This window comes from Callithrix jacchus, chromosome 2, assembly GCF_049354715.1.
Source record: "Callithrix jacchus isolate 240 chromosome 2, calJac240_pri, whole genome shotgun sequence".
Lineage (NCBI taxonomy): Eukaryota > Metazoa > Chordata > Mammalia > Primates > Cebidae > Callithrix > Callithrix jacchus.
In genome coordinates, this window is record NC_133503.1 from 55836909 (window position 1) to 55859912 (window position 23004).

At 37.7% G+C, this 23004-nt stretch overlaps 1 protein-coding gene across 10 annotated transcripts in view; it reads left to right on the forward strand.

Annotated features, from left to right (window-relative positions):
- Positions 1-23004, forward strand: part of SGCD (sarcoglycan delta) — a 1112169-nt gene that overhangs the window by 814215 nt on the left and 274950 nt on the right. For all 10 annotated transcript variants that reach the window (XM_078363722.1, XM_054251085.2, XM_078363713.1 and 7 more), the window contains one exon: positions 16635-16736. In XM_078363722.1, the coding sequence (XP_078219848.1) occupies positions 16635-16736 (102 nt within the window). The remainder of the gene's footprint in view (positions 1-16634; positions 16737-23004) is intronic.

A 23004-nucleotide genomic window follows, 5' to 3' on the forward strand; every position in this document is an offset into this window, starting at 1 on the left:
GATGTAGCAACTTGCACTTTATTATCCATCTCTCATTTTCTTCCCTTCAAACAATCGATAAATTCCCCACAAATGTCTCTTTTTAAAGGTTGCTTACAAGTTTCTGTTTCAGAACAATGTGCTGGCATTGGTTTTTATCCCTAAGCCCTTTCTGAATCTAAGTGCTGATTTGGAGTGACTTGCAAGAGTTTTTGCAAGAATTTCTTGAGCAAAACTTCAGTTCACACAAGAGGCCCCAAATGTAGCCTGAGTTGTGGGCATCAGTTCCTGACAACTAACATTAGTTGTTGTCCAGGTAGCATCTCATTCCTGTGCATCATAGAATAGAATTTTTTACAAGTAGAAATGACCTTAATGTTTCTTCTGTGCAACTGCCTATTATGGGTGAGAGGAAACAGATTCAAAGAGGCTAGGTTTGTCTGTGTTTGACCTGATAGCTCGAGGAAGGGTTGAGAACAGAAGTGCTGTATTCTTCCTGTAATGGAATGTGCTTAAAATTCTTCAGAAACATCCCTTGAGGATACTCTTTAATATCTAGATGTAGACAGCAATTCCCATGCTGACCTAGCTGTTTTCCTGGATGGCCAGCAGAGTACTGTTCTGTGTAAGTAGTTTGCAGGTTTTGTTAACTTTTAAGCCAGACTCTACTCTGTGTGGAAGCTGTAATTGTGATTCTTTTTGGCTAATAGGGACTTTTCACCTTTAAGTCAAAACATACTGTGTTCTCTGAGTCAGAGAATAAGATATGAAATTGGGATAAAACAGATAGCTATAATACTTGCCCCTACCTACTGGAAGCTTGCAATTTAGGAAACGAAAAATAATGGGAGAATGTAGCCAAATATGCAGTGGTTCGTAAAGCATCAGCTCTAAGTTGACTCTGAGTTGCTCATTCTTCACAAGCCAAACCAGTCATGTGTAGGGAAACATAGTCCTACACGTGCCCAAAGGAATATAGAGCAGTAAAGTTCTTAAAATGGTGACTGCTTTGTCATCTGTGTCCCTGAGTGACCTCTCTGTTAACCTTCCATGGATGTGTAGCTTGGGTGAAAAATAAATCTTTGTTCCTCAAAGCCACTGAGATTTGTGTTGTCTGTTAGTATATCCTAACTTCTTTTGACTGATCAGCATGGATTGTCTGATTTCATCCTCAATTTAGAAGTTAGAATTATGTTGACTACCTAAATGTTCATATGCAGAGCATGAACCTTAGAAAGCATACCAGGAAGTGGCTGAGGCAACACTCTAACCTTGCAGTCTGGTTCCAAAGCTTATGTTCTTAGCCAGGATATCAAAATGCTCCCTCTCATTCTCTTTCTCACTCTTGCAGACTGTGTGTGTGTGTGTGTGTGTGCGTGTGTGTGTGTGTGTGTGTCTTTTCTCCTGTTACAGAAAGATAGTTTCTAAAGAGAGTCAAGGAAGACTTCCCAAAGAAACTGATAGCTAAGCTCTAAAGGAAAAGCAGAAACTAGGCAATTCAGTGGTAAAGAAAATTAAAATTATTCCCTCTGTGTGTGTGTGTGTTGGAGCAGGGTTAATCCCCATTCTTTGATTTACTCACACCCAGGACAAGTGCAGAGCAAAGAATTCCTGTTCATACATTACCATTGGACACCATGAAATGTGGAATGTGTTCAAATAAAGTGGCCCTGAATCTGTAAATCATTAAACCTTATGAGATTTTATAAAACAGGTTAGAAATTACAGTTTTGATCCAGTGAGGCACCAAGGCAATCTCATGATTACATGTCTTGTATGCTCTCTTATGCATGGCCCCCCCCCTCTCTTTTACACACACACACACACACACACACACACACAAATCTAACCAGTATATGAGGTTTCACATTATGGTAACTAGAGAAAGGAAACTATATATCAACATCAGTGATCGAAGAAAGAAAGAAAATATGAATGAAGTTGAGATTACATGCCAAATGACAAAAAGGATCAGTACCTGTGACCCAGACACTGATGAGGTCTTCTGGGTCTCTCCCTTACTGTCGTGTTAATCATGCAGGACTGATGAAGTCACCATTTATAATGCTCCCTGGAAAAGAAGACCAGTAGCTGCCTTAGTAGCCTGTCACACAATTTAATTGCCTTGATCACAACACATTCCCTGTGTCTTATTCAGCTCTGGCTTGCTTCACTCTAGAAACCCTTCATCAAGTGGGACTTTAATGGAAACAGAACATTGCCAGCGTGTTCTTTTAGTAACCCCACACAAAGTGTGGACAAATAATAGTCATCTTTTACCCTCTTCAACCTACTACCTCTTCCCTCAAGCACATATCTCTGAGTCAGTGCTCTTTATGGATGTGGGGAACTCCAAAGCACATCATGGTATATCTCCTGAACTGGATTGCATTCTTCCTGTGAATGCCATATTTCTGTTACTTAAAAAAATAAAGAAAAAAACCATCTTGTTAGCGCTATATTTGTATGCTGTAAGATTCACTCATTTTAAGTATACAACTGAGTGATTTTTAGTGAATCTGTCATTACGCAGCTACCACTACAATCTAATTTTAGAGCATTTCCATCACCTAAGTAAAATCCCGTGAGCCCATTTATAGTCTTCTCTCATTCTCACTCTCAGCCCTAGACAACAACTAATCTACTTTCTGTCTCTATAGATTTGTTTTTCTGGGCAATATGTAAATGAGATCATGCAATATGTTGTCTTTTATGTCTGTCTTCTTTCCTTTATCTTAATTGTTTGAGGTTTGTTCATGTTATAGCATGTACCAGAATTTCATTCATTGCTAAATAGTATTCCATTGCATGGACAGAGAATATTTTATCCAATCATCAACTAATAGACATTTAGGTGATATCCACATTCTGGCTCTGATGAATTATGTTCCTATGAACATTTATGTATAAGTCTTCCTGTGGACATAGGTATTCATTTATCTTGGGCAGAGAGCCTAGAGTGGAATTGCTGTGTCATATGGTAACTCTATGTTTAACTTCTTAACAGGCAGGCCCTTTTCCATAAAATGGTGACTGTACCATTTTATGTTCCCTTTAGTGGTGTATGAGAATGCATGGCATGGTATTTCTATGTCCTTGCCATAGGATTGAGAAGAGTATTGCTGGCCAAGGGAAGGACATGGAACATTTACAAAGATTCAAAAAGGGAAGGGGTTTGGGAAAATGGTGAGGATATTCTGTGATAGAGTAAAGGGAGATTGGTGAGAGACAAGGATGGAGAATTGAGCAGGTGCAGTCATGAATGTGCTAAAGATTACATTAAGAAGTTTATTCTTTACTTTTGTTGTTATTGTACTATTATGTGTTGATGTCTGAGGAGCTACAAAGAAGATGCTTCAATATTCCAATGGTAGGAGTGACCATTATTTATAATGAGAAGAAAGCTAAAGCAGTCTCAAAATTTATAATAATCTAATACAGTATTTCTAAACTTTTAAAAAATTCACTGTCCCTCTCTCCAGAGGATATTTAGACATTTTTCTCTGTTTGTTATCCTATGAAATGTTGACATTAAAGATATACTGTGTATATACTTTATATGTAAACATATGTATCCTTTATAAATTAAAAGAGTAAACATTTTTTATGCCTCCAACCCCCCATAACCAATTTTTATCCACTGGGGACTGTATGCCCCTGGTTGGGAATACATGCTCTAATAAATCAGAATCTGATGTAGGAGCAGGTATAGATGTTAATATTTTTGTAATTCCCCACATTACCTTTCAAAATTCAACTATCTGGAATGAGTAAGTTCTATCACTCTACAGATATTTTCTGAGCATATACTATTTACCAAGCCATATTTTAGGAACTGAAACTACAGTAGTGAGTGAAACAGTCAAAAATCCCACCCTTCATGAAGATTACATTCTTCTGGAATCTGTGTATAATTGTTTCACTCTTGGATCCAAACTACGTAATGCCTGCCATTAAAACTGCTCCAACAAGAGATGATCTTTGGACTTGTTTATTAAAACAGGTCTTGGCATTACTTCAAGCCTGGAAATATGCTGACAGAATTAAAAACCCGTCTGATGCTGATGCAGGGGGAAAATCAGAGGAGCAAAAAACAGCACTTTTTTCCATAAATAGACTTTATTAGTGGGAAAATCTGTATTACACATATATCAAAATATCAAAAATTGCACAATAGGGCTGCAACCTACTCATCTCACAACCACCAACGTTTGCCTTTTTCTGAATAAACATATGGGCTCCAGTGTTTTACATCAATGTTTAGTCTGCACACTTCTCTAGAAGTCTTGGGCATGGGGTGGATCCTGGAACAAATCAGAAATGCCTTTTCAGCAGTGTCCAGTGAAATGTGAAAAATAGCCCTTTCTTAAATTCAGCGTAATAGCAATTTCCAGTCCCATTCCACAAGAACCAACAGGAAGTCCACCTCACTCAGGATTTTGCAGATATCCTGGTATCTTACCCAGCACCAGTATCCCAGGGAAGGCCTCTGGAAAGACTGGTCACTGCCCTGCACTGGCCAGGCTGAGAGAACTCTGGTCCCACCCACATGATCCCTGGAGGCCCAGATGTTCCGCCATCCCTCTGCCACTCCTGGAGAAGGAAAACTTTGGTGAGGCTGGAGTGCTATAACCATTTCCTTTTAAAGCCTTAACCCCTTCTGGGGACACTGGCAGGAAAATGGTCTCTAGACTTCGTGGGAGGCCCAGATTTTTTGTCTACCACCCCCCCAACCCATCCCAATAGGAAAATATCTCTTCTGCTTCCTTCCTTCCTTTCCTAGCATATCTAGCACAGTTCATTCAATGAGATTCAATAAGATTACAAAAGACAGGGAACCCCACTGCTGTTAGGCTGCTGCTGCTTCATTCTCAAAATCTCTAAGCCAAGTAATTACAAAGCTAAAGAACCTGTTTGAAATGGTGACAAAAGGAGTCAGGAGTGGGAGATATGAAGAAAGAAACAAGTTATGAGGAAAGAAACAATTTTTCAGACTATTGCCCTGCTACTCTGAATTCTCTTTAGTTTATACTCATCTTATAGAAAACTATTCAAAACAGCTAACCAGTCTAGACCAGATAAAGAATGAAGAGCAAATGCCATCGTCCTTGGACCATCCCAGGGGGTGGTTCCTCAGATCCCACCTGCTTGTGCCTCCCTTCCCCTTCCCCTGCTCCCAGCCTTTTTCTTTTCTGAAGGATGTAGTGAGGGGCTTAGGGAGACTCTAAATTAGACCGGATAAATAATAGGATTTGCTCTTGTGTTTCTGAAAACTCCTATTTTAAGTGAGTACCACACCCAGTATGGGAATAGCCACTGGTGATCCTGTGATGAACAGGATGTTCAGAAGCCTTGTCTGCACTGGGATTACAGTGGAAGCCTGATCTCCTACTTCTGTCTCAAATGTACCTCACAGACTTCAGGACCATCACTGGACAGCACTTATTTAGTCCAGACTTGCTATCCTCCTATTGGGCTATTAGACTTTTCATGCTTGCCTTAAAGAAAATTAGTTTTACCATTTATAAAAGGAAAATAAAATATCATCTGTTTTGTCTTATTACTTTTTCTAATTACTCTAATTAAAAATGATACTCGTTCATTCTCTATCTCACTCTCTCTAACTTTTTTGGAGATAGGATTTTGCTGGTGCCCAGGCTGGAATGCAATGGCATGATCATAGCTCACATTCCTTGGCTCAAGTGATCTTCCTGCCTCAGCCTCCTGAGTAGCTGGGACTTTAGGCATGTGCTACCACAACCAGCAAATTTTTTATTTTATTTTGTAGAGATGGTATCTTGCTATGCTGTCCAGGTTGCTCTTAAACTCCTGGCCTCAGCAATCTTCCAGCCTCAGCCTCTCAAACTGCTGCAATTACAAGTATGAACCATTGTGCCCAGCCTGATTCTCAATCTTCTAAATACCTATTTTACATCTTATTGGGAGAGAAATTGTGGTTCATAACTGACTGAAAAATCCAATCTTAATAATACCCAAAACTTCTTAGCGGTAAAAGGTGAAATGTTTTTCAGTAAAGCTGATCTCAAGGTTCTTTGATGGGTTTCCAATCCAGTCTCATTGTTCCAAAGCTATAAAGGAGATTCTATAAATGTGGGAATATATTAATTTTTGGCTAGTCTAATCAGCTATGTATTATATTTTGGAAATAGAGGCCAATAACAAAAATTCACACTATTTAATAGAACTTTCCCACCAGATACCCTTAGGCTGATCTAGAGAGGGAAGTCTGCTAGAAAAATGAAACTGATCATGGGCAAGAATAGGAAATCTTGTAAGTGGAAAAATGGTAGAGACTTAGCATGTTTGGGGTGAGTTTCCTGCCATGAGACATAGTGAGGAAAGATTAAATTACTTCTTGCAAAAGAGTTACTTGGGTTGGATTAGATTATGTTTCTCAAACTGTGGTCATTTCTGTACCTCCTTCACTGTTTTTTATTTGTGGGGTACCTCCTCTATTATAAAGTATCTTGCAGGATAGGATTTAAAGGGGCATTCTCTTTTTGTAACTCGTCATGGTGCACAACACATGATTATGCACACAGTGGGCTCTCCAAAAATAGCAGAAGATTTCTTCTGATTATGTTTCTGGGGGTGTGTGGATGTCGAGTTAGAGTTAGGATCTCCTAGACCCTGGGGAGGTATAATAAAGGTATCTACCATAAAAATGAATGGTGTTAGGCTTAGAATTGAAGATGATTCTATCTATTAATATCACTGACTGCTGTTATCTAATAAGCTAAAATCAAAGTGACAGTAATAAGAAACCCAGCAGTAACTATAAGGATATTTCTTTTGTGTATATTGAAGATTGGGTTACCCTTAGCTATTATCCTAATGACTATGAATATAAAGTGTGAATTGGAAAGACTTGAATTCAAATTCCTACTTCTGTTATTAACTAGCTGTGTGATTTTGAGCAAGTTACTTACCAACAAATTTGCTCACTTGTAAAATAAGGAAAAGAATAATTATCTCATAGGATTATTGAAGAGATGACATGGGATAATTTATATGTAGCACTTAGTACATGAGATATAGTGTACATTCTGGATAAATGTTGAGTTTTAAAATAAATCACCAAGGAAAGCTTTATTTTTTGTTACTTAAGGTATTTTTTAATTACTATTCATGTTTCTAAAAGATTATATAAAATTAGAACGTACAGGCCAGGTGCAGTGGTTCATGCCTGTAATCCCAGCATTTTGGGAGGTTGAGGCAGGTGGACCACCTGAGGTCAGAAGTTTGAGATCAGCCTACCCAATATGGTGAAACCCCATCACTAAAATGCAATAATTAGACAGGCATGGTGGTGGGCACCAATAATCTCAGCTACTCAGGAGGCTGAGGCAATAGAATCACTTGAATCTGGAAGGTGGAGGTTGCAGTGAGCTGAGATCATGCCATTGCACTCCAGCCTGGGAGACAAGAGCAGAAAAACTCTGTCTCAATTAAAAAAAAAATTAGAAAGTACAGATAACAAAAAAGAGGAAAGTAGAAAGCACTCATAACTCAGATGTGCAAAGATATTAAATATTAACATTTGAGTATATTTTCCCCTAGAATGTTTTCCCAATAAAATTTTCTTGAGAATTTTTTGTTATATCTACATGAGTATATGTGTATATGTGTATCAATGTGTGTGTGTGTGTGTGTGTGTGTGTGTGTGTATATATATATATTCATACATATATAACAGTTATTTTTAAACAGGATATATATGTATATATTTCTTCAACTGATTGTTTTAATCAATAAAGCATTATGAATATTTGCCTGTAATGTTACATATTCCTCTGCAAAAACTATACCATATTTCCTTATAGTGTGTTCAATTATTTTAACATACAACCTTGATGGTTTTTATGTTTTCTCTTATTAACTGACATGGCGACTCTAAAGCTAAACACATTCACATTTACACAGTTATATCCTTATGATGAAATCCAAGAAGTGACATAGTAATTTTCAGTAACAAAAGAGAAACTGAGGTAAATCATGAAAAGCACAGAGTATAGTAAGGCAGTCATCAATAAATGTTAAGAAAAGGAGATATAAGAAAAGAAGGAGTTGTTTGAAATAGACTTGCTATAAAACCCTAAATATAATCTTTTATTTAAGAGTATTTAGGAGTTCTTGTTTGTTTTATAATCGTATCATGCATGTAATCATATGCATATAAACATATCAATGTCTTCTGACCTCACTGGGGAAAAATGTAGCATGCAGACAGATGAAGCAGCTCAGTCAGTTTACAGAAGTCAGGTTTAGTGTGTGTTTCTGTGAGAAGGTTTGCCTCTCCAGCTATCAGAAATGATGACTAATCATTCAAAAGAAGAGCTAATCCATCTGTCTATTTTGGGAGGGTTGGAGGTCCCTTTGGACATTTGCACTGTCATCTTTCCCTTTGTTGCAGGTTTCACCTGCTGGGGGTGAGACATGTGCCATGTCCCCCAGCCTGTTGCCTCTCATACTGGGTTTGATTGCCCAGTTGGTTTCTCTTGGCAGAGCTGTCTCCATGAGTGCCGGAATAGAAATATACAGATGGCACACTATCCATGGAGGAACAATTTTGAGCTGCAGGAACTGTTCTGATCCACAGGCTGAAGTGCATTTATGAAGACAGGATGGGCAGAAGTACCCATTTTCCACTTAGTCATTCAACCCCTTGTGGCAGCCATACTGAACATGTTGAGGTATACAGCACAATGGCGATGCCAGACACAAGAAGCCGCAGGAGGCTGAAATTACATAGATAACATTGTAAAGGAGGTTAAGTGGAGACTGTGCAAACTAGAGACCATATGGTGTCTTCAGGGAGGGGCAGCTGCTGCTCACCTCAGTGGACACTGGCAATGTAAGAGCAGACCCAGCATGGCTATTCCTCTTTTCATGAGAAAGTAGAAATGTGGATTTTTCATTAATATATTTTGTCTTTCATATGTTATTACAAAATAGAGGAAAACATAAGAAATAACAAATCTTGTTTGTACCATGTGTATATACATACCACACATACACACACACACACACACACACACACACACACACATTCCTGGGAGGAAAAAAATGGTGGAGAGACAAAAATAGAAATTCGACTTCTCTGAACATTTGTTATTTTGTAGATTTGACTTTGGTGTCACATACATAGCTTACAAATCTATAAAACAAAATTGTACTTTAAAAAGCAGGCATGAAAAAATGAGAGGAAAAAGTGAAACAATTGAACCTCACTGAGTATCATGGTAACAGCATAACTCCACAGAAAGGAGTTATTTCAAGTGACTTTGAAATTTCATGGTTTGGCTGTGTTTTCCTAGTAGAATATACTTTACAGATTTAAAAAATGAACACATTTTCAATTGTTTTTTATTAACCATAATGTTAGTGCAGTAGTGGCACTGGTGTTCTGAAACTATTCTGTGTGTGTTGTGAGTTAAATGAATAATTATTTGTATTATTCAGAAAAGGGATTTTTGGTATAAAAGAAAGGTAGTGACATTATAAAATCCATGAGATGAGATGGAAATCTTCAAGTCCTGAATTTGAATTAAAGTTTCATGTTAAATTATGTTATTTTTACAAACACACACACATACACACACACACACACACACAAATTCTTAATTTTCCAGTTCTGACCACAGAAACAAAAGCTCACCTAGTAACAAACAGTATCCAAAGCTCCCAGTTCTGGTTTCTAAATACCACTTCCCACTGAAATGAACAAGGGCTTCTTACTAAAAATGGCTGATTGCAGTCCTAGGGCAGGGCTGTAGGATAACCCTATAACATCTCATACAGAATCAGGAGGGTCATCAAAGACCACCAGGGTATATTAAAAGGATGCAGGAGTCAACTTGAAAAAACTTGCCTGAAGTAGGGAAATTAGAAAACTACAGGGACAATAATTGGGCTAGAATAAATCAAAATGTTTATAGTCATTGTTAGTTTCAACAGCCGAAATGACCAAGCAGAAGAAAGGATATCAGAAGTCGAAGATCAACTCAATGAAATAAAACGAGAAGTCAAGATTAGAGAAAAAAGTGCAAAAAGGAATGAACAAAGTCTCCAAGAAATGTGGGACTATGTGAAGAGACCTAATATACGTTTGATAGGTGTACCTGAATATGGAAAAGAGAATGAATCCAAGCTGGAAAATACTCTTCAGAATATTATCCAGGAAAACTTCCCCAACCTAGCAAGGCAGGACAATATTCAACTCCAGGTAATACAGAGAACACCACAAAGATATTCCTCAAGAAGAGCAACCCAAGGCACATAATCATCAGATTCACCAGGGTTGAAATGAAGGAGAAAATGCTAAGGGCAGCCAGAGAGAAAGGTCGGGTTACCCACAAAGGGAAGCCTATCAGACTCACAGCAGATCTCTCGGCAGAAACCCTGCCAGCCAGAAGAGAGTGGGGGCCAATATTCAACATCCTTAAAGAAAAGAACTTTCAACCCAGAATTTCATATCCAGCCAAACTGAGCTTCAGAAGTGAAGGAAAAACAAAATCCTTTGCAAACAAGCAAGTACTCAGAGATTTTCTCACCACCAGGCCTGCTTTACAAGAGCTCCTGAAAGAGGCACTACACGTAGAAAGGAACAACCAGTACCAGCCATTCCAAAATCACACTAAATGCTAAAGAACATCAACATAATGAAGAATCTACAACAACTAACGGGCAAAACAGCCAGCTAGCATCAAAATGGCAGTATCAAATTCACACATAATTTTAAACCTAAATGTAAATGGGCTAAATGCACCAATCAAAAGACACAGACTGGCAAATTGGATAAAAAGCCAAAACCCATTGGTGTGTTGTATCCAGGAAACCCATCTCACATGCAAGGATACACAAAGGCTCAAAATAAAGGGATGGAGGAAGATTTACCAAGCAAATGCAGAGCAAAAAAAAAAAAAAAAGCAGGAGTTACAATTCTCATCTCTGATAAAATAGACTTTAAAGCAACAAAGATCAAAAGAGACAAAGAAGGACATTACGTAATGGTAAAAGGATTGATACAACAAGAAAAGCTAACGATCCTAAATATACATGGACCCAGTACAGAAGCACCCAGATATATAAGGCAAGTTCTTAATGACTTACAAAGAGACTTACACTCCCACACAAGAATAGTGGGAGACCCTAACACTCCACTGTCAATATTAGACAGATCAACCAGACAAAAAATTAACAAGGATATCCAGGACTTGAACTCAGACCTGGAACAAGCAAACCTGATAGACATTTACAGAACTCTCCACCCCAAATCCACAGAATATACATTCTTCTCAGCACCACATCACACCTACTCTAAAATTGACCACATAATTGGAAGTAAATCACTCCTCAGCAAATGCAGAAGAACTGAAATCCTAAGAATCTGTCAGATCACAGCACAATCAAGTTAGAACTCAGATTTCAGAAACAAATTCAGAACCGCACAGCTTCATGGAAACTGAACAACTGGCTCTTGGATGTTGACTGGATAAACAATGAAATGAAGGCAGAAATAAAGAAGTTCTTCGAAACCAATGAGAATGAAGACAAAACATACCAGAATCTCTGGGACACATGTAAAGCATTCTCTAGAGGAAAATACATAGCAAAGAGTGCCCACATGAGAAGAATGGAGAGATCAAAAATGGACACCCTATCATCAAAATTGAAAGAGCTAGAGGAGCAAGATCAAAAAAACTCAAAACCTAGCAGAAGACAAGAAATAACTAAGATCAGAGCAGAATTGAAGGAGATAGAGACACGAAAACCCCTTCAAAAAATCAATAAATCCAAGAGCTGGTTTTTTGAAAAGATCAACAAAATAGACCACTAGCCAGATTAATAAAAAAGAAAAGTGAGAATAACCAAATACATGCAATAAAAAAACGGTAAAGGGGAAATCACCACAGATTCCACAGAAATTCAAACCATCACCAGAGAATATTACAAACAACTCTATGCACATAAACTAGTAAACCTGGAAGAAATGGATAAATTCCTGGACATTGCATCCTCCCAAGCCTAAACCAGGAAGAAGTCGAAACTATGAATAGACCAATAACAAGGTCAGAAGTCGAGGCAGCAATTAAGAGCCTACCACACAAAAAAAAAGCCCAGGTCCAGGTGGGTTCACAGCCGAATTCTACAGACACACAAAGAGGAACTGTTACCATTCCTTCTGAAACTATTCCAAATAATCTAAAAAGAGGGAATCCTTCCCAAATCATTTTATGAGACCAACATCATCCTGATACCAAAACCTGGCAGACACTCAACAAGAAAAGAAAACTTCAGGCCAATATCCATGATGAACATAGATGCAAAAATCTTCAATAAAATACTGGCAAGCCGATTGCAACAGAACATCAAAAAGCTTATCAACCATGATCAAGTAGGATTCATCCCGGGGATGCAAGGCTGGTTCAACATACGCAAGTCTATAAACAAAATTCACCACATAAACAGAACCAAAAACAAAAACCACATGATTATCTCAATTGACGCAGAGAAGGCCTTTGACAAAATTTAACAGCCCTTTATGCTAAAAACCCTCGATAAACTCGGTATTGATGGAACGTATCTCAAAACAATAAAAGCTATTTACAATAAACCAACAGCCAATATCATACTGAATGGGCAGAAACTGGAAGCATTCCCTTTGAAATCTGGCACTAGACAAGGATGCCCTCTCTCACCACTCCTATTCAATATAGTACTGGAAGCTCTAGCTAGAGCAATCAGGCAAGAAAAAGAAATAAAGAGTATTCAAATGGGAAAGGAGGAAACCAATTGTCTCTATTTGCAGACGACATGATAGTATATCTAGAAGACCCCATTGTCTCAGCCCAAAATCTCCTGAAACTGATAAGCAACTTCAGCAAAGTTTCAGGATACAAAATCAATGTGCAAAAAGCACAAGCATCCCTATACACCAATAACAGACTTAAAGAGAGCCAAATCAAGAACGAACTGCCATTCACAATTGCTACAAAGAGAATAAAATACCTAGGAATACAACTAACAAGGAACATAAAGGACCTCTTCAAGGAGAACTACAAACCACTGCTCAACAAAATAAGAGACGACACAAACAGATGGAGAAAAATTCCATGTTCATGGTTAGGAAGAATCAATATTGTGAAAATGGACATACTGCCCAAAGTAATTTACAGATTCAACACTATCTCCATCAAGCTACCAATGACCTTCTTCATAGAACTGGAAAAACCTCCTTAAACTTCATATGGAACCAAAAGAGAGCCCGCATAGCCAAGTGAATTCTAAGCAAAGAACACAGCAGGAGGCATCACACTACCGACTTCAAACTATACTACAAGGCTACAGTAATCAAAAGAGCATGGTACTGGTACCAAAACAGAGATATAGACCAATGGAACAGAAAAGAGGCATTGGAGGCAATACCCATACAATCTTTGATAAATCTGACAAAAACAAGCAATGGGGAAAGGATTCCCTGTTTAATAAATGGTGTTGGGAAAACTGGCTAGCTATGTGCAGAAAGCAGAAACTGGACCCCTTCCTGACACCTTACACTAAAATTAACTCCAGATGGATTAAAGACTTAAACATAAGACCTGGCACCATAAAAACCCTAGAAGAAAATCTAGGCAAAACTATCCAGGACATAGGAGTAGGCAAGGACTTTATGACCAAAATACCAAAAGCATTGGCAACAAAAGCCAAAATAGGCAAATGGGACCTAATCAAACTCCACAGCTTCTGCACGGCAAGAGAAACTGTCATTAGAGTGAATCGCAACCAACAGAATGGGAAAAAATCTTTGCAGATTACCCATCTGACAAAGGGCTGATATCCAGAATTTACAAAGAACTAAAACAGATTTAAAAGAAAAAAAACAAACAAGCCCATTCAAAAGTGAGCAAAGGATATGAACAGACACTTTACAAAAGAAGACATACATGAGGCCAACAAACATATGAAAAAATGCTCATCATCACTGATCATTAGAGAAATGCAAATCAAAACTACATTGAGATACCATCTCATGCCAGTTAGAATGGCGATCATTAAAAAATCTGGAGACAACAGATGCTGGAGAGGATGTGGAGAAATAGGAGCACTTTTACACTGCCGGTGGGAGTGTAAATTAGTTCAACCATTGTGGAAGACAGTGTGACGATTCCTCAAGGGCCTAGAAATAGAAATTCCATTTGACCCAGCAATCCCATTACTGGGTATATATCCAAAGGACTATAAATCGTTCTACTATAAGGACACATGCACACGAATGTTCATTACAGCACTGTTTACAATAGCAAAGACCTGGAACCAACCCAAATGCCCATTGATGATAGACTGGATTGGGAAAATGTGGCACATATACACCATGGAATATTATGCAGCAATCAAAAACAATGAGTTCGTGTCCTTTGTAGGGACCTGGATGAATCTGGAGAACATCATTCTCAACAAACTGACACAAGAAGAGAAAATGAAATACCGCATGTTCTCATTCATAGGCGGATGATGAACAATGAGAACACATGGACACAGGGGAGCACTACACACTGGGGTCTATTGGGGGGAATAGGGGAGGGACAGCAGAGGGGGGAGTTGGGGAGAGATAGCATGGGGAGAAATGCCAGGTGTGGGTGAAGGGCAGGAAGGCAGCAAATCACACTGCCACATGTGTACTTATACAACTATCTTGCATGTTCTGTACATGTACCCCAAAGCCTAAAATGCAATAAAATAAATAAATAAAAGGTAAAAACCTCGTTGGTTTGGAAGATACTAGATGGAAGAGGTTAGATGACCAATTCAGTGTTTTGAAGATCAACAGTAAAGGAGGGAAAATCCAGCTCTGTCAATTCCTCTATAAACTATAATTTAGAGTTAACAAATAGTTGATGAGATGAAATTTCTCTGGTTAGAATTCCCAACTAGTAAATTAAGAAGAAATTAATATAATTAGGATATAACCAGTTGGTAACCTCTGGTGAAATCATGGATCCTCTAGGCAAAAATTACTGGATAACCTCACGGCAAAAAAATGTTATGTGCCTACTGATAGAAGAGTATCCCATGAAGTAAGTAAAAAAAAATGCCCCCCACTCCACCTCAAAGATGTTCATGTATAATTTCAGAACCCATGAATATACAACAATACATGGAAAGGGGGAACTGAGATTGCAGATAGAATTACAATTACTGATCAGGTGATCCTAAAATGAGGAGATTATCCTGGGTTATCCAGATATACCCAATGAAATCACAAGGGTCCTTGAAAATGGAAAAGGGATGCGGAAGATTCAGTGTCAGAGTGATTTTATGTGAGAAAAACTTAGCCACTGCTGACTTTGAAGATGGAAGTGGGGCCATAAGCCCAGGTGCCAAAAAGAGGAAGGAAATGGATTCTCCCTTTAGAGCCTCCAGAAGAGGACATAGCCTTTCTGACACCTTGGTTTTAGCCCATTGTGTCCTCGTCAGACTTCTAACACACAGAAATGTAAGATACTAAATTGGTGATGTTTTAAACCATTTAGTTAGTTGTGTTATTTGTTACTGTAACGATAGAAAACTAATATACCCCATTTCATAGGATATATTCTTTCTAGAAAATTTCACCTGAATCTGATGAAGCCTCTCGATGTAAGTAGTTGGAGGAAATATAATGAACAGAGGAACACATTCTGTGATATTAGGGGAAAGCTCAGCAAAACATAAACTCTGGGAAATTCTCTTTTTAAAATGACATTTATCAAATAAAGTATATGTGTATATATTTATATGTGTGTGGATGTATGAGAGAAAAACTGACTGGTAATTTTAGGAAGTGGCCTATTATTTTATGTAGCAAACAATTGCTATAACAAACTTAATTCAAATCAGCAAATTATAGGAAGGAAAACATATTAGTGAAATTTGAACATTGACAGTGGGTGTTTGATATTAAGGAATGATTATCACTTCTGGAGTATGTGTGTGATAATGGGATTGTGATTACATTTAGAAAGAGAAGAGGAGTGTAGGTTGCTGTAATGGATAACAATAGCCATAAATTGATAATTGTTGAAGATGAGTGATAGGTACATATGTGTTTGCAATCTGTTCTTTCTACTTTTGCATATACTATTTCCATTACAAAATATGAGCAACTAACTTGACTTTGTGTTTTTTTTAATATTAGCAACTAACTTGACTCTTTAAATATTTTGTGACTCAAACACACATGTCCAAAGTCTGGATTTAATCAACAGACTGCCAGCTTGAAATCTCTGTAGAGCTTTGGAAATAGGATCTTTCACTTTTCCTGGAGAATCATCCTTTTCTCTCCTCCTACTTACCTTTTCCCTCCATTCTTTCTGTGCTGCCTAGCAAAAACAGCCTCCCCCATCTGTGTATGTGGATGACTAGGGGGTATTACAAATTGCTTGGAATAGAATTTTCTTAGAATGAGTAAAAAAGGTAATATGCGTAACTGCACTGAAAATACCTCCCAGTATTTTACATGTTCTTCGGCTACCCACCCTCATTCCACACCTTCAAAAAAAAAGAAGGCAGTAACATTCCATTTTTGACAGCCTGAGGTATTTTGAAATTTTGGCTGATCATGTCTTCCTTGTGATCTCTGTGTTCTATTTCAGGATGGAATGGGAAACTTGAGGATCACAGAAAAAGGTCTAAAGCTGGAAGGAGACTCCGAATTCTTACAACCTCTCTACGCCAAAGAAATCCAGTCCCGACCAGTAAGTTTCTGCTGAGAGAAGGCATTATGGTTGCTCTAGAATCTAAATCTGGAGGAATTGATCTTGCTGTCAGCTGAGTACAGAGGATTGGGGTGGGGAGTAATACTGGTAGTAAGATGAACTCACTTTCGCTTCTGAATCTTTGAGTATCATCACAGCAGTTGTGCTGTTGGCAAGTGAGATGACCTCTCTGAGCCTCTTTTCGTTCCTGCTGAATAGAAAGTAACAACCCCTGCTACCCAACTTTATAGACTGTACTGCAAATAAGGCAAGACAGTAAATGCGGAGAAGCCATAAATACTGTATGAATGCAAGATAATATTGCTCTTTATTTTATTCATCAAGCACTTTAAAGCGATTTTTAGAAACATAGAACTAAAGAACTAGAATTTTGATTTTCATTAAGACTTTACACTATGTAGCCATTGTTGGTTAGAATCAATTCAATACCAAGCTGAGTGTGGTGGCTCACTCCTGTAATCCCAGCATTTTGGGAGTGAGCCAAGGTGGGCAGATCACCTGAGGTAGGAGTTCAAGACCAGGCTGGACAGCATAGTGAAATCCTGTCTCTACTAAAAATATAAAAATTTGCCAAGTGTAGTGCTGGGCACCTGTAGTTTCAGCTACCAGGGAGGCAGAGGCAGGAGAATTGCTTGAACCCAGGAGGTGGAGGCTGTAGTGAGCCGAGATCATGCCTCTGCACTCCAGCCTGGGTGACAGAGTGAGACTCCATCTCAAAAAAAAAAAAAAAAAAAAGAGAAAAAGAATTCAATATCAGTAGCTACATTCTGAAATGGTATTTAAATCATCAAGACAGAGTATATACTCTGTTCTAGGCACATTGCTCTGCCTTGCATGCAGTATCATTATCTAATGTAGGTTCACAGATTTATCCACTGGGGTGGGGACTATTGTTGCCTCTATTTTACAGATTAAAGAATTGAGGCTTGGAGAAGTTTCATGTCAAAAGCATCATACTTGTAGCAAGGCAAAGATTTCAAGCCTTCTCCGTTAACCATTATTTCCTTCCTAAGCTTCTTCTTTCCTTCCTTCTTCCCTTTTTATTGCTGTAGCAGTGATTCCTACATACATATCTTGCCTTTATTAACCACTGTTATCCGAATTGTGTGGGGTATTTTTTAGTGGTTTTGATTTTTGATTGGTTGGTTTCATTTGTTTAGTTTTTATTTTCGGTTTTTAGTAGGGTGGTAGAATTTGCTGGTTGAAAAGGATTATTAATGCATTTGCTCTGCCTCGGATTGATCCCCCTTCACCTGCGAGCAAGGCATAATGTGAAAGTTCCCCCAAAGCATTACTTGCGTTGTGTGCACTGATTAGCATAATTATTGAAATTCAGCAACTTGGTGCAGTGGTTAATTTTATCTGAATGTTATCCAAAGTCTTGAATTGTATTGAACTGGAGCCACTACTAAATTGCAATTAAGTTTATTTTCTTGTGTTCTTAGTAAAAGAGAAAGAGCCAGGATGTTAAAACCATCAAAAATAGCAAGTGAATTTAGCCATATAATGATTATTTATAAAATGTAACTGGAACCTATAGCACATTGGCTTGGGTACTTAAAGTATGCAGTGTATTATGAACATATTTACTGTCATTGAGAAACCTATACCCTAGAAGGAGTAATAAGATGACCCTGTAATGTGGAGAGTCAGATGATAATTCTGCCTTGGCATGAACAGAGACAGTTTTAAGTATTTAAAAAATACCTGTTATATGCATTGCTCTTAATATGTATCTTGTTTTCCCAACCTGGCAATTTGTTTAGTTGTCATAGAGCTATTTCTAGTTGAACTTACCTGTATTACACTTGTAACTTACGAGTTCAGTTTCGTCACTTCCTTCTATGGATGTTGACATACCTTTTCCGTAAAGGGCCAGAGAGTAAATATTTTAGTTTTATCTTAAAGTTTGGTTTTTTTATTTTCTTTTTTACAGCTCTTAAAACATAAACAGCATTCTTGGTTTGGAATTCATACAAAAATAGGCCACAGGGTTGTCATTCACCGACCCTTCTAATTTTTATTAGGAATAATTCCATAAATTATATAAATGCTCTTATTAGACTGGATGTGGTCAAAGGAGTAGATTTGAAGAACATAAGGAGAATAGTTAATATATGTTGAGTAAAACACCCTGAAATAAGATTCCTTGGTATAGAATTAGTCATGTCAAGATATTGAGAAATGTGTTTTAGAAGACTTGAAAACAGGGTACTGGGTGCATCTGTTGAGTCTATATGCAGGAATTGGATGTCTAGCAAATGTGTTAGCCAGCCTATCTGGAAATTGACAGACTGCTGATCCTAATTGAGAGATACACCTGCTTATAAGCTTAAAAAGTAATAATTACTCACTTGTATATTTACTTACTTTAATATTAAAATATATGAGTTATATGCAATGCTTTCAAATCACTGTTTAAAGAAAATGAGCCCTCAAATTCACTATTTTCCATTGTTTTGAATAACTTTTTAAAAAAATAAATATTAAAGTTTTATAGCCTAATATGTTTCTAATAACAAAATAAATATCTTCTAGCTGAAGGAAAAAAGACACACAGATAGGCATATGTAACAAAATACATAAGTCATGGGAGCTCTACTCTTCTGCATCACGCTTGCACACCACACCCTAGGTCAAGCCCCCGTCCATTCTCATCTACACTACTGCAACCGTCTCTTCACTGTCTGTTGCCTTATTCTTTTATAAGTCATTATCCAAATCATAGCTAAAGTAGTCTTCAAAATGTCAAGTCGGTCCACCTCTTTGCAAAGAATTTTCCATTGATTTCCTATTGCTTCTGAAATAAAATCTAAAGTCCTCACTAAGGCCTATAAAATACATAAAATAGGGCCGGGTGCGGTGGCTCATGCCTGTAATCCCAGCACTTTGGGAGGCTGAGGCAGGTGGATCACGAGGTCAAGAGATCGAGACCATCCTGGTCTACATGGTGAAACCCCGTCTCTACTAAAAATACAAAAAATTAACTGGGCATGGTGGCGCGTGCCTGTAATCCCAGCTACTCAGGAGGCTGAGGCAGGAGAATTGCCTGAACCCAGGAGGTGGAGGTTGTGGTGAGCCGAGATTGTGCCATTGCACTCCAGCCTGGGTAACAAGCAAAACTCCATCTCAAAAAAAAAAAAAAAAAACCACACATAATAAAATAGATATTTTCACTGAGGACTCCTTCTAATCATCTTCGTATCAGCTCAGATGTCACCTATTTAGAAAACCCTCTTTCACTTAATCAGTCTTTAGAAGAATAGCTGTATATAAACAGCACATTGGTTTTTATTCCTTATAACTGTCATTCTTTCACATTTTTATTTGTTTATATGTTTGAAAGATCAGGTGATTGTCTGGATTTTCCCCACTGTATTCCTCAGACCTCTTGCTGTGCCTAGCACATAGTATATGCTCAGTAGATGTTTGAGAAACTGAACCAGTGAATCACTGAAAATGAAAATGTCTCTTAAATCTATTCTGCAGAGGCAAGCACTGTTAACACTTTACTGTTTTATCAAACATTTTCCATGCATATGTAGTTATTAACAAAACCATACTTTGCATGCTGTTCTGTACTGAGGCAGTGATGGTCTCCTGATTATAACGCCATATATAATTTTACTGTACTTTTTCTACATTTAGATAGACAGATACTTCCCACTGTGTTCCAATTGCCTACAGTATTCAGTACAGGAACATGCCATACAGGTTTGTAGCCTAAAAGGAATAGGCTATACCATATAGCCTAGGTGTGTAGTAGGGTATACCATCTAGGTTTGTATGTGGACACTCTATGATGTTCACACAATGATAAAATCACCCAAAGACATATTTCTTGTAATATATCTTCATCAAGTAAAGCATGACTATATTATTTTTATATCTTACATTAAAAATTTTAACACCTTTCTTGAAGTATACTTCTGATAAGTTACAATCCGATAAGTTATAAAATATGTCTATGCACACGAAACCACCAGAATCAAGATAACAAATGTATCCATCACCCTTGAGAATTTCTCCTTGCCCCATTATAATCCCCCTGTCCTGCTACATCCATCCTACTTCGCCACCCGTGTTCATTTCCTAGAACTTTATATAAATGACATTATATAGTAAGAGTATCTAAATAATTTTAACAGTATATTATCAGTTTTTAAAGATCTTTTAAAAAACCATCTATTTAATGTCTAACTTAAAGAAGAATATGGTTTTTTTTTTTGTTTTGTCTGCAGTGGGCTATGTCTTGATTTTCTGAGGGGGGCTATTAGAAGTAGTTCAGGCCATCAACCTTTAATATTTCCCTTCTGGATAACATCAAAGCACAGAGAACGGAATAGAGAATAACATATTAGGTGTGGCATTGAAGGAACAACTAGTCTTTCTTTGACATGCTGCAAAAACTGAAATCAAGTGTGTTGGCATGAAAAGGCAAGGATTTCTGAGATGGTGATTCAGTCCTTAGGGCTTGCCTCTCCTTGAGCACCAGGGTCTTTGCCAGCTGAAAAAAAAACTGAGGTATTAAAGAAGGTGGGAGGAATTAGAAGTTGGCAGGCAGGATGTGCCATGTTTACTGAGTCATAACCTACATGATGCTCACATGAACCTCACATGTGGTTTTTAGCACCTTTCCCTTCACCACTTTGTTAGCTTCAGCTTACTAGTTGTTTTCTGCTGTATTTGACTGTTGTCTGCAGACTACCTCTGGGGGACTGTCTTTTGCAGAATCATGTGCAATATAATTTCTGTGTAGATCACAGCTGCCTCCATTTTATGGGGTATCACCTTCTGCTTTTCCTGCTGAAAAGAGATCAGTGTCCAGTTGAACAAGATTAGTCAGCCACTCGAAGTGAGGACAACTAATGAAGCAACACTTGACTTCATTGTGGTTCTGTGTTTCACTGATCTGAGAGGAATTGAGATTAGTTAAGCAATCCACACAATGTTCAATAGTGAGTCTGATTTCATTACTGAAGGTTGTAACCCTAGTAAAGTAACTACAAATTGATTAGTGTGATAGCAATCACTTAGGAAGATAAATTAATGAGAAATGTTCATCTTTATAAAGATTTCCATCTGGGAGTTGAATGAAAGCCCCAGGACATTCTAGCTTTCAGCCACATGATGTACAACTTCTAAGTGGTAAAGTATCATGCCATCCAGAAAACAGATTTAGAAGCACACATGCTAAATGATGTATTCAACCATGACATCCAAAGGCATTGTGTCTTAGAAATACCACTTTAATGCATTAGCACAGAAATTTGTAAAGCTGAGGGATTTAATGCTATAAAGCTATATTTAAATGCTTATTTCAATGTGATTGGATATCTTTTTAATTGTTAAGTACAACTACAAATTTTTGGCAGGAACTGTGAGTAGATAGAATGAATACATGAATGAATGAATGAGTGCTAAGAAACCTTTACTACTACTTTGTGAGTAAAGATCTCCTTAGTACTCATTCATTCATTCTTAAACAAAAGTGGCACACCCCTACTTCTTCAGAGAGAATTTTCACCTTGCGTCTTATGCTGCTGAGATTAGATGATGCTTTTGCATAACTTAGTGTGAACTAGCAAAGGAAAGGAAATTAGCATTTATTAAGCACCTATTATTGTTCCACACCTACAGCAATAGGAAAGTTATATAATGACTATCCCCATGTTCAACTGAAACTACATGTGAGGGTGGGTATAGGGCCCCTAGCCCATTGCTGTATTGAATTTAGACACTTAGGAAAGGAGAGAGTAGAAAAAGAATTCGGATGGATCAAAAAAATTTACTTACATTAGGAGAATAAAGTGGAAAATTATTATATAAATATAAAGAATATTTACATACCTTCTAAAATATTTTATCCTGTAAAAAACTTGACTATACCTATCTTAAGATATTCTCATGTATGAAAACCAGCATATAGAATTATAAAGTCATATACAAATAAGGATTTTAGAAACTGCTTATACCAAGACGCAGTGTAACACCATGGTTTTGAGCATGTGCTGTCTTGTTGGACATGGGTGGCAACTAGGGCTACCATTTGCTCAGTGAGAGCAATCTTTGAACAATTGTTTAACGTTTCAAATGCTTGTTTTTTTACCTTACAACTGAGATATTAACACCTACATCAGGTGTTGTCATAAGTAAGATAATGTTTTTTGACTGTTAATACAGAACTTGACATGAAGTAAGTGTCCAGAAATGGTAACTGCTACCCTCATCCCTTCTGACAATGATG